The sequence below is a fragment of the Schistocerca americana genome, chromosome 6, assembly GCF_021461395.2.
Source record: "Schistocerca americana isolate TAMUIC-IGC-003095 chromosome 6, iqSchAmer2.1, whole genome shotgun sequence".
Lineage (NCBI taxonomy): Eukaryota > Metazoa > Arthropoda > Insecta > Orthoptera > Acrididae > Schistocerca > Schistocerca americana.
Window position 1 is genome coordinate 29,024,133 of NC_060124.1, and position 16,024 is coordinate 29,040,156.

Below are 16,024 nucleotides of genomic sequence, written 5' to 3' on the forward strand. Positions count from 1 at the left end.
AATGAGGAAAGTTCAAAAATTGGATGAATGAATACTGCATGCTGTAACCCAATATCACAAAAATCACCTGGTGGCCAAACGTGCACCTTTGCTTGCTCATCATCAGTTGGCTCATGAACAACGCTGATCATTCCTATTGTGTATTGTTACTGGTGATGTGAAAGGTTGTCCATATGCTAAGAAAGGAAAAGGAAAAGAAAGTACTGATTGAACCCAAACAAACCAGCAACCCCCCCCCCCCCCCCCCCACCCCATACAAAGACCTGCATGCATCCACAAAAGATGACGTTATGCATTTGGTGAAACAGCAATGGTTTAGTGTACAACAAATAGCGTCCCCGAAGTGTAACCATCACTGCTGACATTTATTGTCAACAACTGAGACATCTTCCAGATGCAGTCCAAGAACAACCACTAGGAAGACTGCATGAAGTGATGATGCTCCACAATAATGCCCATCTGCATTCTACTAGACTGCCTTAAAACACTATACAGGAGTTGGCTTGGGAAGTAATTGTGCACCCACCTTTATTCACCTCATATTGCACCCTGTGATTGTCACCTTTTCCATTCTGTGTCAGACAACCTTCAAGGAAATTCCTTTCCAAATGAAAATGTGCTTCAATCATGGCTCAACAAGTTCTTTGCCTCGAAACCTTGTGATTTCTAGAGTCACAGAATCAAAAACTAACCCCACCTTAGGCAGACGGTTGTAAATAATGAAGGAGAGTATATTAATGATGACTAGAGTCTCTGTTATGTGTATCAGTTGTGTTTAATAAACTTATAGAAGAACACCGTGAACTTATGCACCAACCCATTACCAATAACAAATTACCAATGTACCTGCATATATTAATAAATTTATGAAGGAAACAAAGGGCCATAACACATCCAAGATCATAATAGAGAATTTTATAATGCTCTTAAAATGAATACCATTCATTTATGCTGTATTTGTTTATTGATATTATGTGTCACCTTTTACTCACTTTTTTCAAATATTTTGTCACCTTTCTCACCATTTTCAAGTGGCACTGTGGCTCCTTACCATGTGTATTTAATAAAATATATTCATTAAAATATACTAAGAAGTGTAAATAGTGAGTCCAATAAGAAGTGGTCCACTACTGAAGTTTCGAAAAAGAATGAAAGAAATGTATTAAAGTATCAGAAATATAGGAGGGCTGGCCAGGAAGTCGTGCATTCTAAATTATTCCTCTTTTAATTCGGAGTAAAATAAAATGACGATAATGCCACAGGTAGTCAGTATCAACATGAAAAGTTCTTCAGTTTTCATATCATTTCCATTCTTTTCTTTGCTATCCAGCACTGAATGAGGGTATGTATTCTTATGTGGAGAAGCCACAGCCCCTGCTCCTCAGTAATTGGTTTACAAAAGTTCAGTCTCCACATTTTCACAACCTTCAGTGTAACTAAAAGCAAACTTAACGCAGTGGAGTTGAGCACACATATTTTATGAGCAAATGGAATAGTTTTAGGTGGGTTACTACCAATGATTAAAGTAACATTTCTGCTAAATAAGAACCTTTTGTCCTGTAGGCACATTACTGCAGAAGATAACTCCATAATTCTGGGGAATTAATATGTATAAATTAAGCCAATACCTACAACACCGTGTAAAGTGTGCAAAGTGTTTGAAACAACTTCAAATTAATTCATTTATGTGCTGAAACCATTTGATCTGTTATTCTCCTCCATCCCAAAGAATTTTACGTAGAATGGTTCATGTAGCTTATGACCATTCTTGATTGAAATTGCATGATGTGAAACTGTTGAGATAAAATTAAAACTGTGAGAGCTAAGTTTCTCCTGGTGTATACAGTATTCAAATAACTTGTGAGAACACAGCCAGGTGATGTCATCAACAATTTCTGATATTTCAACAGTTGCTCACCCTTACTTTTTCAAGGCAAAACTGCAGCAAGTAAGTAATGTGGAAGGGAATTTAAAACATCGGTTTGCAGTGCGATTCTGGAAAATTAAATCACACACACACACACACACACACACACACACACACACACACACACATGCTCTAAAGACACTAGCATCACCACACAACCAAAGGTGACTGTCATCAAGGGTTATCAATAGTGAAAATTAATAACCAACGCATGAGATAGCAGTAATTCTGTCCCTCTGTTTTTTTACGAGGGAGAGAACGGAATTCTACACAGAATTTAAGCAAAAACCTTCATCTTTATTTATAAGATTGCTTGCTAATTTAATCTCAACTGCTTCTTTAATAACACTCTCCCAATTGCTGGAAGTTGATGCCAGAATCTCCATGTTGTTATATTCTGTAGGATGACTGGTGCCAAGACAATATTCTGTAATAGCAGAATTGCTTGGTCATTGTAAGCATGTGTGATGCTTATGCTTGGTGCTTTGGTCCTCCACAGTCATTATAATCTGACCAATGTGTGACATGCAACAACTGCAAGGAATACGACAGACACCTGATTAAGGTTTTTTTATGTTGCATAAAGGATGATCATGGTGTGTGTAAGGTGGATGTCTGTCGTATTCCTTGCAGTTGCGCATGTCATATGCAAGGTGGAATCCTAAATTTTTAGGACTGCTGCTGCCATCTGGAAAGTAGGAGTAGTAGAGGTTTGCACTGCTAGGTGGTGAGAGCTGCATGTTTAATGAGTCAGTGTGTGGAGTGGCATTCAACTGGCAGGACGTGTTGCATGTCCACAGTGATTTCCATAATACTCTCTGTTTGGTGTGTGGCAATTTTACGATGGATACGCCAACAGAACAGCGCGTGTGTATCAAATTCTGTGCAAATCTTGGGGAATGTGCTATGGAGACCCTTGCAATGATTCAACAAGTGTTTGGGGGATAGAGCAGACTGATGAATTGGGCATGCATCATGTTGCCACAAAATTTGTGCCAAGGATCTTGACTGCCAATCAAAAGGCACAGCGTGTTGAAGTGTGCACGGACCTTCGTCACACCACATCTGATGACCCAACCTTCTTGTCACGGGTTATCACCAGTGAGGAGAGCTGGATTTATGGTTATGACCCAGAGACAAAGCAACAATCATCCCAGTGGAAGAATCCGGGCTCACCAAGGCCCAAAAAAGTGAGACAGGTGAAGAGCAAAGTGAAGAGCATGATCATCATTTTATTTGATGCCTAGGGAATTGTGCACAAAGAATTTGTCCCACCCAACCAAACAGTGAATTCCGTGTACTACTGTGATGTTTCGCGACGGCTCCGTGAAAACGTGTGGCAACGACGGCCCGAACTTTGGCGTCAAGGGAACTGGCTGCTGCATCATCACAACGCGCCCTGTTACACATTCTTGCTCACCAGGCCCTTTTTGACAAAGAAACAACATGGCGGTTGTACCCCACCCACCATACTCGCCAGATTTGGCACCTTGCGACTTTGTGCTATTCCCAAAACTGAAACTCAAGTGAAAGGTCATCGGTACGACACTCTAGAGAGGATTCATGAAACATCGCTGGCTGTGATAAACACCCTCAAAGAACAGGACTTCCAGAAAACGTTTGACCATGGCAGAAGCGCTGGGACCGGTGTGTGCATGCGGATGGGAACTACTTCGAGGGCTATGGTGACCATTAGTCCAAAGGTAAGGTTTTCAACAGATGGCAGCACCAGTCCCGAAAATTTTTGATAGCACCTCGTAACTGGTCAGACTATCAGAACTATGGAGGACCGGTGCACTGAGAACAAGTGTCACCAAGGCTTACAACAGCTAAGCGGTTCTGCTATTACAGAATATTGTCTTGGCACGGAAAATGACAACATGGAGATTCTGGCATGGACTTCCAGCTATTGGGAGAGTGTTATCAAGGAAGCAGTTGAAATTAAATAAGCAAGCAACCTTATAAATAGATATTGAGGCTTTTGTGTAAATTCTATGTGGAGTCCTGCTCTCTCTCTCTTGTCAAAAAATTGAGGTTTAGAGTTAATGCTACCTCATCTGATGGTTATTAATTCTCATTGTCGAGGTAACTTCTGGAGTTGGTCATCTTTGGCTGTATGGTGGTGTTGTTTTTACAGTTGTGTGTGTTTTCTTTCTGGACTCACTCTGCAAACTATGGTTTTAAATTCCCTTGGACAGCACTTACTTGCTGCAGTTTTGCCTCGAAATGACAGTGTGTGAAACTGTCAAAATATCAGTGGTTATCAATGACTTGACCATGCTGCATTCCTGTAAGTTATTTGACCAAAAGTAAAACTTTTAACTGTGAACTAATTGAAATTCTGATTAACTGTTATCTGATCTGTGTCTGGTAAGATTTGAGTTTTGGGCATTAATTAGTGTGTGTCCATGATCAACAAACATTACACTTTTTGACTGTCATTTAAAATCATTGGAATATTGTTTGTGTAGGTTGAGAGAAGGAGTGGGCACAATACCAGACCTTGTGGCATCCATATGTTATGTTTCCTCATTCTTAATTTAGTTTTATTCCTCTAACACAGTCTGTCAGGGTGACTCCTCTGCTTCCTGTTATGAAAGCAAGACTGCATTCATGCTATACATTTTCCATTAATATCACAATATTCTGATTTGTAAATAACAGTTTTTGGTCAACACAAAGAAAGACTTTGGCAAGTACAGAACCATAAAGGACATTAAATAGCTGTGTAAACAAAGCATCGTTCACGAGATGGGTTAAAATATCTTATGACAGGAAAATATATCTGCTAGCAAGAACAAGATCCTGCAGTAGTTGTACACTACCTAAACTACTCAAAATTACTAAGAAAAGTTATTAAAACATCAAGGAATATGCACATTATGTCAGAAATCAGTAATTCTTATAACAGGCTCAAGACTATATTGAATGTACTGAAATGAGGAACAGGACGCTGAAATAAGGAATAGGACAACCAGCCACAGAACGGGATAATATCACTATTGAATTAAATCAATGGCCTATTAATGATGAGTCACCAGTAGCACATATGTTTACTAATAATTTCTTAAATATAATAGAAAATATAGGGACAAACACTTCAGGAGAAAAATCACATAGTATGTTGGAAAAGCAACTCTTATAAAATTCAATTATATGAATCTATCACCAACTTCCCCTTCTGAAATTGGGAAAATTATATATTCTCGTAAAAATAAAAGCTCATCTGGATTTGGTGTTGTTTCCAACAGAGTACTAAAGACTTGTTACCATATAATAAGCACTGTCTTTTCTGAAATACATGATACATCACTAATGTAGGACATTTTTCCAGAGAGACAGAACTATGTCATTGTTAAACCCTCTGTAAGAAAGGTGATACTGACCCATGTCTCTACTGATGTCATTTTCAAAAATTTTTGAGAAAGTCGTATTCTAGAATAGTTTACCACCTGAGCAGCAACTATATCCTCAGTAAAACACCATTTGGATTTCAAAAGAGTTGCTGAACTGAGAATGTCATTTACAAGTTCACTCACTGAATTGTATAGGGACTGAATAACAAAATACAGTTTTACCAATTAGTATTCTCTGTGAGCTGTCTAAGATATTTGACTGTGTGAATCACAATATTCTTGTGGTTAAATTAAGGTTCTGTGGAACTGATGGTATTGCCAACCAATGGATTATGTCGTGTCAACTGAAGGAATGCAGAAAGTTGTACTTATAGTTAAACAGTGGAAAATCCAGGATAGCAGGGAATGTCTAGCCTCAGCAGCCAGAGGCAGTGGTCATGTGTGTGTGTGTGTGTGTGTGTGTGTGTGTGTGTGTGAGTTGCATATGCGTGAATATCTGCATGTTGTTATCTAACTCAGAAGAAGAATTTTTGGCCAAAAGCTTACTTGTTTAGTAATCTTTTTGATGTGCCTTTCTGTGACTCAACATTTGCACTATATGGTGAGTGGCAGTCTGTACTTACAATTAGTAACTCAACCGATATATTCTGATGAGATTCTTGTGACTGGAGAAAAATCATGTATGGGGTTGCCCAAGCATCAATCTTAGATCCACTATTGTTCCTCATATATGTAAACAATCTTCTTCTGTATAATATACAACAAGCAGAATTTGTTCTGTTAGGGAGTGACACTAGTATTGTATCCAAACATACACACAGCAACAAAAGAAATGGTAAATAATATTCTTAAAGTATCATTGACTGGTTTTCTGTGAAAGTTCTCACTCTCAGTTTTAAAAAGACACAACATATTCAGTTCTGCACATCTGGAGGTATTACACTAGTGATAACTGTAACATGTGGTGAGGAAATAATAAATAGAGAGGAGACATCAGAATTCTTAGGTATCCATTTTGATGATTAATATGTAGGAAATTGTCCACGCAACCTGTAAGTACAGTTCAAAACATTACTACTTAAAAGGAAATACCAACCACCAGAACTGTTTATAACCTATAGGCACAATGACAAAAATGTAAATAAAATAGCTAACATATGTACATATTCCAGGCCACTGATGATGCCTTGCAGAAAATAAAGGCGAAACGCGTATGGCACTAAAATTGTGTTTTATTCAGTTGCTGTCAGACGGTCCATAAGTAAAAATTATTAATATACCGTAACAAAGTTAGTTATTTCCACAGCTGAGTCTGGTGGCCATAAAAAGATCCAAATACTTTTATCACATTCATGATTACTGTTTGCGTCCAACTATTTTGCAAGCTGATTTAATATCTATGTCAGTTGATTTAAGATTTCTGTTTTTTAATCAATCTGCAGTTTGTATATAAATTTTTAACAGGCCAAAGAGTGAATATTTTCATTTTAAAGAGTAATTACAGTCATTGTAAAGTAACCTGACCATAGTTTATGTCTCTCTGTTATCTGAGATTGAATTTCACATTTTCTTTCTGTTCTATGATTTTTTTAATCTTTAATGTGTTTTACAGCTTAAAGATTTTGACAAGGACAACATATCAGATAAAACTTTGAAAAAAATTGCGGAATACACCAGAAATGAAGAATTTGAGCCAGAGAAAGTTGGCATTGTCTCATTTGCAGCAAAATCACTTTGTCTCTGGGTGATTGCAATTGAGAAATATGGAAAGATTTACAGGTGAGACAAATTACAGTTATTCCTAATGCCAGTATAATAAACTGTGTATAACACTTCTATTTTGTCATAAGAAAACTGAAAATTATAAAATAATAGATTACTTGTGAAATACTTTATAAAAAATGGCTCTGAGCACAACAGTCTCACTTGATACCACCATGTAAGTCCTTTAAGAGAGTGATATAAGGGAGGAAAAGTATGCATGTTAGTGCACTTGTGTTTATCCGTGTATGTATTGTGTGCAGCACATTGTCATTTGTTATGTATGTTAACTAGCTTAGAATGTTTGTTCATGACACAAGAAGGATCTCAGGAATTCATCATTGTAGTTTAATCTTCAGTTGCTGTAAAAGTTAGTAGCGAACCAATTAAATGTGAGCATATCATAGTGTGTGGACTACCATAGAACGAGTATGTTGTTGGTGCCAGACCATGGAGCACCTTTCATCCTTGTAAAACTGAGAAGTTTATAATAACCAAAAACTCAAGTTATGAAATATATTTTTAAGTGGAAATAGTCATACTAAAATTAGTAGAAGAACTACTACACAGAAAAAAAGCAACTACTTTCTTAGTTTGCTGTAAGTACAAGTAAATTTTGTTTGTCTGTAGTGGCATAATATGAGTTTGTGCATGATTAAGACTGAAACTGGTTACTGTGAAAAAGAGGCAGGTCTGTTCAGCTGTCATCTGAGTTTCTTGTAATGAGGTGGGGATTTAGACTCTCAGTTAGTATGCTTAAGTCATCAGCAAACATCACAGTTTATTAAACTTTCCTTAAAATCATTGGAATGTCAGTTTTGTAGATTAAGACTAGGAGCAGATCCACTACCTTACTATCTTGGATACCATATTTTATATTTCCCCTTTCTGAGTTTGTATTTATTCCTGTAGTGCATTTTGTTAAGTGTTTTGAGTGACACAGTTTCATTTGAAAACAATGTATCCATGGGATACAAACTATTCCGTTATAAGTGTATTATAAAGAGTTGAATTCTAACAATGGAAAATCCAGGATAGAATAATGACAATATTATGGAAAGGATAGATTGCTACTAAGCATGTAAAGAAGGTGTTGAGTGGCAGACAGTCACAACTAAAAGACAGTTTGGCTTTCGGCCAAAAGGCCTTCTTCTGAAGTAGAAAATACACACACATTCACAAAAGCGTAATTCACACACATGAACACTTTCTCTGGCTGCCGTGGCCTGATTGAGTCATAACTGCACCGGATGGGAGCAGCAGTCCAGTGGTGTGGGTAAGGACCATTCTCTTTCATCTGTATTTTCCTACATTCAGCAGTTGTGGTTATTACTCCATCCATCCTAGCAACTAAATTGCTTAGCTCAGTCTCAACACACGTTTTTAGTTTGCTGAATTCAGCTTTGAACTCTGCAAATTGTGAACTATTGCCTGCTAACTAATATTAATTTTTCGAGAATTGTTGATTCTTACGGTCCTTAACCTCAGAATTTTGATCTTTATGTTCTGAAATCATTTCGGTATTCTTCCTGTTTCTGAATTTTTTAATTTGTTTTGATATCTGTTCAGTGTTACTTTCAGTTGTACTTTTAGTTTTTGAAAAATGTTAATTGTTCTGCTCATTATTACCCTCAGTTTTTGGAAATCATCCCTTAAGTTCTGAAAGTGTAGTTACTGAACCTGGCACACTTTCCCTCTCCCTGCACTACACCTCAATTGATCTAAATGAGATATATCCCCCCCCCCCCCTCCCTCCCCCGGCCCCACCATTTTTTCCCTTTTATCCTTTCATACCCAATCGCAATTTTGCTTCTATTATTGGCATTGTATCACAGAACACTATTCACCAAATGTTCAAATAGAATAGAAAAACACTCATCTCACTCTTTCATTGCAGTCCAAGTCCAGGACACAATTCAAGCATTATTCATTCTCATGTATCCTTTTACTTTTGTTGCTCTTACTTATGCTTCCTTCTTGGACGTACATCATTTATACAAAAAGTTGAAAAAATGCAATTTTTATATAAGTGATTTTTATACAACAACAGTTCCAGCAAAAACCCCTTGCATCAAATTGTTCCTCCCTCTTTGCCAACAAGTCATAAAATATTTTGTGAAACTGAATATTATTTTGTGTGCTGCTTTTGTTTTGCACAGATTGTGAAAAGTTAATTGCACCTAATGGATAGTTGTGAGTAAAACTCATTATAGAGGAGTTGTGGTCACTGCCATGATGCAATCAATACATTTTTGACAGTTATTACATTTTTACTCTTTGTTGTAAATTCACTTATAGTTAACTTTATCATACACAGTTAGTTGTATAACAATTTTCTTAGAATAAAATATTTAATCAACACTATCACATCATCATCATAATTTAAATAGTCAGTTATGGTCCACTGTATCCTTCAAAAATACATTGATTGTAGGACTAATGAAAGTAATATCATAATCTTTCATGAAGTTAGCTTTCTATTAACATAATACCATGGTTTTCTGTCGTATGTCTCATGATATGTCTAACACAAAGCTCTCTTATTAGCATCCAAAAATGTTAACTCTTGACTCAATTGCATAACAGTATGCCAGACTCCTGAAAATACAAGCTTTAGAATTTAAAAAAATGTATTGTTTGTGTTAATAAACCTTTGTATCTACAGTATCTAGCAGTGACAGTTACTTCTCAAGAAAAATCCTTCTTGCTGACATACCTCTATCAGAACAGTAAATTAAATACAGAAAAGCTTGGTGACTGACCACCAAATAACACTGGTTTCACCTAATAACATGAATTCTGGTAACAGACACATATAGGGACATCATAACAATTGCTGCATCAGATATTAAAACAAAACTTGAGGACAGAGGATGTCAGATATACAGCACATGATTAAGAGAGTTAAGGATACTATCATAGTTAGGAATATCCACATATCTGGTGGGAAATGTTGAAGAACTTATATTTTGAAGAACACTTGACCAAGCACTGGATAGGTATGTACTTATTTCAACCATTCGCAATGGGAAGAGTTTTCCATGATACATAGCATCTATACATAAATATCTATATAAACAGAAACTACTACACACCAGGAGTAAAACAAACCATAGTGATAGAAATAGAAAGGTGCTAAATCAGATGCTTTTAACTGTCTAAAGGGCAGGGTGTGTAGCCTTCAGTGAATATTGTAGTAGAATCTCTCTCACATAAGTGCAAAGAAATTTTGGTCATATGTAAAGACAATCAGTGTCACCAAATTCAGTGATCAGATACCCAAGATACCCACAACACAGAAACTGAGACTAAGGGCAGCAGAGTAAAACTAGAAATACTCAACTTCTTTGCGAAATGTTTCTTTGTAAAAGAAATAGCTGAAATTGCTAAAATTGAACAAAGCTCCATCTCATGTAGTCTTTATTGTATTCCATGCAGAATTTGCAGCTGAATTAAACTGTGATGTTTTGCTGGCAAATGAACACTGGTTAATTCATAGTGAACTTAAATTAACTGTAGCTTTTCGATACCAATTAGCAACACTTTACTGTAGAACAAATTTGAAGCATGATGGTGTTTACATCTTTATCAAAGAAACAAATAATTTAAAACATGAAGTAACAGATATAAGTTTTCTATGTATTGAACCTGTTTTTGTAGTTTCAGCAATAATGATACAAAGCCAAGAACTAATAGCTGTATCAGTGTACCAGTCCCCTAGTAATAACACAAAATTATTCATAAAAATCTCAAAAAGTTGACAACAATGCTCTTAAAATATAAAAATTGCAGAGTTCTGATATTTGATGATATTAACATAGTCATTAGCTTTAACAACAAACATGTGAAGCACCTGTTAGATGTATTAAGATCATTAAACTTCTACTGTCTAATTGACAAACCCACCAGGATCAGTACATGCTTCGATAATATAATCTGCAAATTTCAACCAAATAAAACTGAATTTGGTTTTGTAAACCTCAGGATATCACATTGCGCACGGCATTTTCTAGGCATTCTCTAAACAACAAAACACACATTTCTACAATGGAACTAGGAAGAGTAATCAGAACAATCAATGAACATAAATGGAATCAGTTAAAAACCAATGTTAATCACATAAACTGGGATACAGTATTCAGTAACGATATGTCTCCCAAAGATTCAACACAGAAATTTTAAGAATTATTAGTAGAAAACTTTTGACCCATGCTGTCCCAAATTTCACAAAAAATACACAAAGCAGAACCAGAGTAATAAACCTCTAGATCTGAGAAACTGGTACATGCCACACCTGCACAAACTTGGGGAAGAAATGATGGTGCACTATGACAGATTGCAACAGAATGAAGCTGAGAAGGAAAGATAACTGCACCGAGAAGGGTGTATACATAAGAAATTAGAGTAGTCAAGAGGGAAGCCAATGACAGTTACACACTCAGTTTGACAAATAAGTGTAAATCAGCATGGAAAGTTATTACAATAGAGATAAGCTCTGAAAATAAACACAATAGCATTTCAGTTCAACCAAACACCTTAATTGCACACTTTAGCAGTTCTGACTCAAATAAAAATCACACTGAAGATGCAAATAAAGCTTTAATTTTGCTTCCAGCTCCAGGCAGTAAGCAATATGACAACTGTTGCTGGGCTCATGTATCCTACAGACAGGTTATTGAAACAATTGCCAAACTTAGCAACTCAAAAGCAGAAGTCTTCTGTGGACTATCAAATCATCTAATAAAAAATATAAAGAAAAATATTGTTCTGCTACTAACTAAAATCATCAACCAAATGCTACATGAAGGAATCTTCCCAGATTGCCTAAAAATAACTGTTGAAAAACCTATCCATAAGAAATGTGATAAAGCATCTCCTGTGGCTATTGTCCCATCTCACTCATACCAATCATACCAAAAATTATAGAATATTGTATCCACAAACAGCACTTTCAGCAAAATAATTTACTTAGTTCCTCGCAACATGGTTTCAGACCACATATTTCCACTGTCAAAGCAGTCATCACAAAAATATATGATTCTTTTGATGCTAAGAAAACAACTTGTGCGACTCTTCTAAATCTGGCAAAAGCTTTTGACGCCCTCTTCCTAGTACACTTATCAAAAAGCTTCAATACTACGGAGTCGGAGAGAATGTTCTTCACCATACTGAATCATACCTAAGCAACAGGAAGCAGGTTATATCTATAAACAACCAAAGATCAGACTCATTAACTGTTATGAAAGGCTTTCCTCAGGGCTGAGTACTGGGTCCATTCCTGTTCATTGTATATATAAATGACTTACCCTCATTCTTGCCATGTCAGGCAGTATTGTATGCAGATGATACAACTCTAATCACAGAATTTGACAATCTAGAGGAGCTATGATTGTGTGTATATAGCAATGGACTGATGTACTAACTGGTTCCAGGCAAATTATTTACAAAATAATAACAGCAAAACTGAAGGCATTGTTTTCAATTTAAGTGTCTCCAATGAAGATAAAAAATATTCAAACTGTTACTACATAAAACAGAAACTCAGCTGGGTGAGTCATACAGAAAAATCATGCTCAAAACTTTCGTGAGTTATTTAACTGCTGTACAAACTGAGGAATAATGTAAGCAAAACCCTACTAGTATACGCATATTTTGCGTGTGGAAGTAAGTATGATGGCTTAAATGAATATGCTAAGATTCCACGTATAGAGATAAGTACTTTAATAATCGGCTTGATACCAATATCAGTACAATTCAAATCTCGGCAACGAACTGAAGGTTCGTACACTTTCGGCCACAAACCCCAAAGAAGGTATTGGAAAGATAAGTCACTTGCCCAATTCCATGCCACCACAGAGTCCGGAATCACACCATCCTGCAGGGTTCGCATAATTTGGGAAAAAGTATAGATTCGAACTGTCGGCCTTGATCTGTTGTAACATAGGATGGACAGCTGAAGTGACAAATCCCTGCAGCTATGAAACAATGAGCAACAGAGTCTACAAAAACGTCCACCAAGTGGTATTCTCCACCCAACAGGCTGTCCTATTGATAACAGACAAGATGTATCTATAGTTTTGTGAGGGAGGCAGTGGACTGACCAAATCGAGGTGTACATGTCTGACACCACCTGAGGATACATCAAACCTGCCAGGCAGGGATTCCGCATGCCTACTGACCTTGAAGTGTTGGCATGCAACACATGCTCATGTCCAGTCGCAGCACTGAGCTTTAATTCCAGGCCACACGAAGCATTCGGTGATTAGCCCCTTTGTGGCCTGGGTGGGCGAGGTACTGTATGACGTCGAAAGTCTGTTGTCTTATGGATGATGGGACAAGAGGGTGGTGTGAACCAGTTGAAACATCACACTGGAATTGGATGCTTGACTCATGGAGCATGGGGTGAGGGGTGGGGGGGGGGGGGGAGAGGGGGAGGTGGATTGCGTAAAAGTGTTTGCAAGGGGGCAGTGGTCAGTAAAGACCATAACATCTCTACCCTCAGTGTCTTCGCGGAAATAACATATAGCCTCATACACAGCAAGTAGATCCTGGTCGAATGCCGACCATTTCTTCTGGGAGGGCACTAACTTTTTTGCGAAGAAAGGAGGGGGCTGTACTTCGTCTCCAATGTGCTGTTGCAGGACGTCAGCGATCGAACAATCGCCGGCATCTGTGGTGACGGAGATTTTGGTGTCCATGACTGGATGAGCTAAAGTGACAGCTTGCATGAGGGCCTGTTTCAAATCGCCAAATGCATGCTCCATTTCCTAGGCACTTTGCATGTGCCTGTTGTATGTGGGCATGACAGAGCATCTGTCAATGGTGTTTGTTGTGATGCAGCCTTGTTGTGGTGATGGAAGAAGTTAATCATCCCCAAAAAAGGTCGCAAGTCACGGTACGTTTCAGGCGGGGGTAGCTGACAAACCAGCGCAATTCTGTCTGAGCTGGGTCTAATACCCACAGCCGACACTTAGTGGCTGAGAAAGTGACTCAAGCACATCTGAGTTGCGTTTTGTCCTCATTGATTACCACACCATTATTGGATAGGATACAAAACACTGCCTTGAGATGATATTCGTGTTCTTCTGCTGATGATGAAAAAATTAGAATATCGTCGAGATACGCATAGCAAAATGGGAGTGCAAGAAGGAGAGACTCCAAGGAGCGTTGCCATGTCTGTGCTACAGTCTTTAAACCATATGGCATATAGCAATACTCAAAAAGGCCAAAGTGCATGAAGATAGCAGTTTTATGTATGTCATTAGGGTGCATCAGGATTTGATGATGTGCTTTCTTGCAATCTATCACGCTGAAGATCTTAGAACCACTCAGTTGTTGTGCAAAGCCCTGTATATTGGGAACTGGCTAATTGTCCAAAATGGTTCTATGGTTTGGTCTGCAGTAATCCCTGCAGGGTCTGCCCTGCAGAGCCTGAATGAACCATCCTTTTTTTTGGAGCGAGTCAAACTGGTGATGACCAATCACCGGATAAGGAGCAAACAACTCCTGCAGTTAAAAGTTCCTGAATAATAGACTTAGTGATCTTGAGTTTATGAGGGTTCAGTTCCAGAGCTTTATGCCTAACAGCGGGGGAGGGGGGGCTTTGGTAGTGTTCAATTCATGACACACACTGTTGGTGACAGCCAAAACACTTCACGACTGGGGGTGGGGATCACACTGTTCACTAAGTGAGGCAGGAACACTCACCTTAATATCATCCCGTTGCACAGTGGTCAGTGTCAGTGGCAGGTGGCAAGGCCAAACAGCTGGTGCTGCGAAGGCTGGGGATTTTGCATCTAACGAGGTCGAGGGCATGAGTAGTATCATCGATGAGTTTTCATAGCGTGGCTTGGTTAGTTTTGAGGTTGTTAATCTGTTGACATTGAACCTCAATGTCACATGTTGCACTAGTAAGTTTAACTGTACTTGGCTGTCGAAGTGCTGAGAGAAAGATGATATGGGGTATTGTCTGATGTATTGATAGAAAACGAGTCGTGGCGTAGGAAATCAGTGGCTGTCACTGGGTCACTGCCATGTGAAATGTCCATGGACTGCAGAGAGGCGGATAATTTCAACGTGGGTGAAGCTGTACCAAGCATGTTGATGTTTGAATCTTTTGCAGCCCTTAGTAATGTAGGCGAAGGTTGCAGATTCGGAAATGCAAGTGATGGGGAAATGGCGCTTCTGCTGTCAGTCAAAAACTTTTGGTTAGTGGTAGCATTGTGCACGTAGAGGCATCTGCCGATGGGTGAGGTGATATATGGTGACTGCTCATGACTGTGATGCTGTGCATTTTTTCAGAGACAAGGCACGTAATGTGTCTTGCATTGTGTACCATGCACGGTACATGACATTTGTGGGCGGCATCACCAAACATGGTGTGAAACCAGCATAAGGGATAATGTGGATGCAGTTGTATGGCCATAGTAGTACTGGAGGTTGCTGCTACAATGTGCTTCTTGTCAATCAAGGCTGCTGGGAAGGCAGCAGGCTGCAGCGCATGAGGTTCATGGTTTATGCCACCATATGGAAGCACTCATACTGACTGTATGGACAAGCGCATCTGATACCAGGTGGTGGAGGAGGCAGTACTGCGCTGACGTCACTTGACTGAGTGGGGTAATCTGGAATGTGAAATGAAAGTTCATACCAGCAAATTATCTTGAAAACACAGTTCGCCACTGACAGTTCCTCATTGAGTGAACTGGATATGAGAGGCAGGAGTTGTAGTTGCAATGTTTCTGGTAGTTTCATTAATCAGATCAACCACAGTGCACTGTCTTCTGGCAGAAAGTCATGTGTTGCAAGGGCATGTATATGATGCCATAGTGCGGGGGGGGGGGGGGGGGGTGTAGGTGCATCATAGTGCCACTGAATAAGTCCAATTGGTCGAGTAAATGGCTTCAGAGGCACATGAATTTTGATTCCTTGGAGTGGACACCGGTAGCACAAAAAATAGAGTCCACGAGTGCAAGCCAGG

General features: G+C 38.5%; 1 protein-coding gene across 1 annotated transcript in view; it reads left to right on the forward strand.

Moving 5' to 3' along the window:
• LOC124619703 (dynein axonemal heavy chain 2) overlaps positions 1 to 16,024 on the forward strand; it is a 1,014,172-nt gene that overhangs the window by 752,705 nt on the left and 245,443 nt on the right. The window contains 1 exon segment of the mRNA XM_047146260.1: positions 6,896 to 7,062. Within this exon segment, the coding sequence (XP_047002216.1) occupies positions 6,896 to 7,062 (167 nt within the window).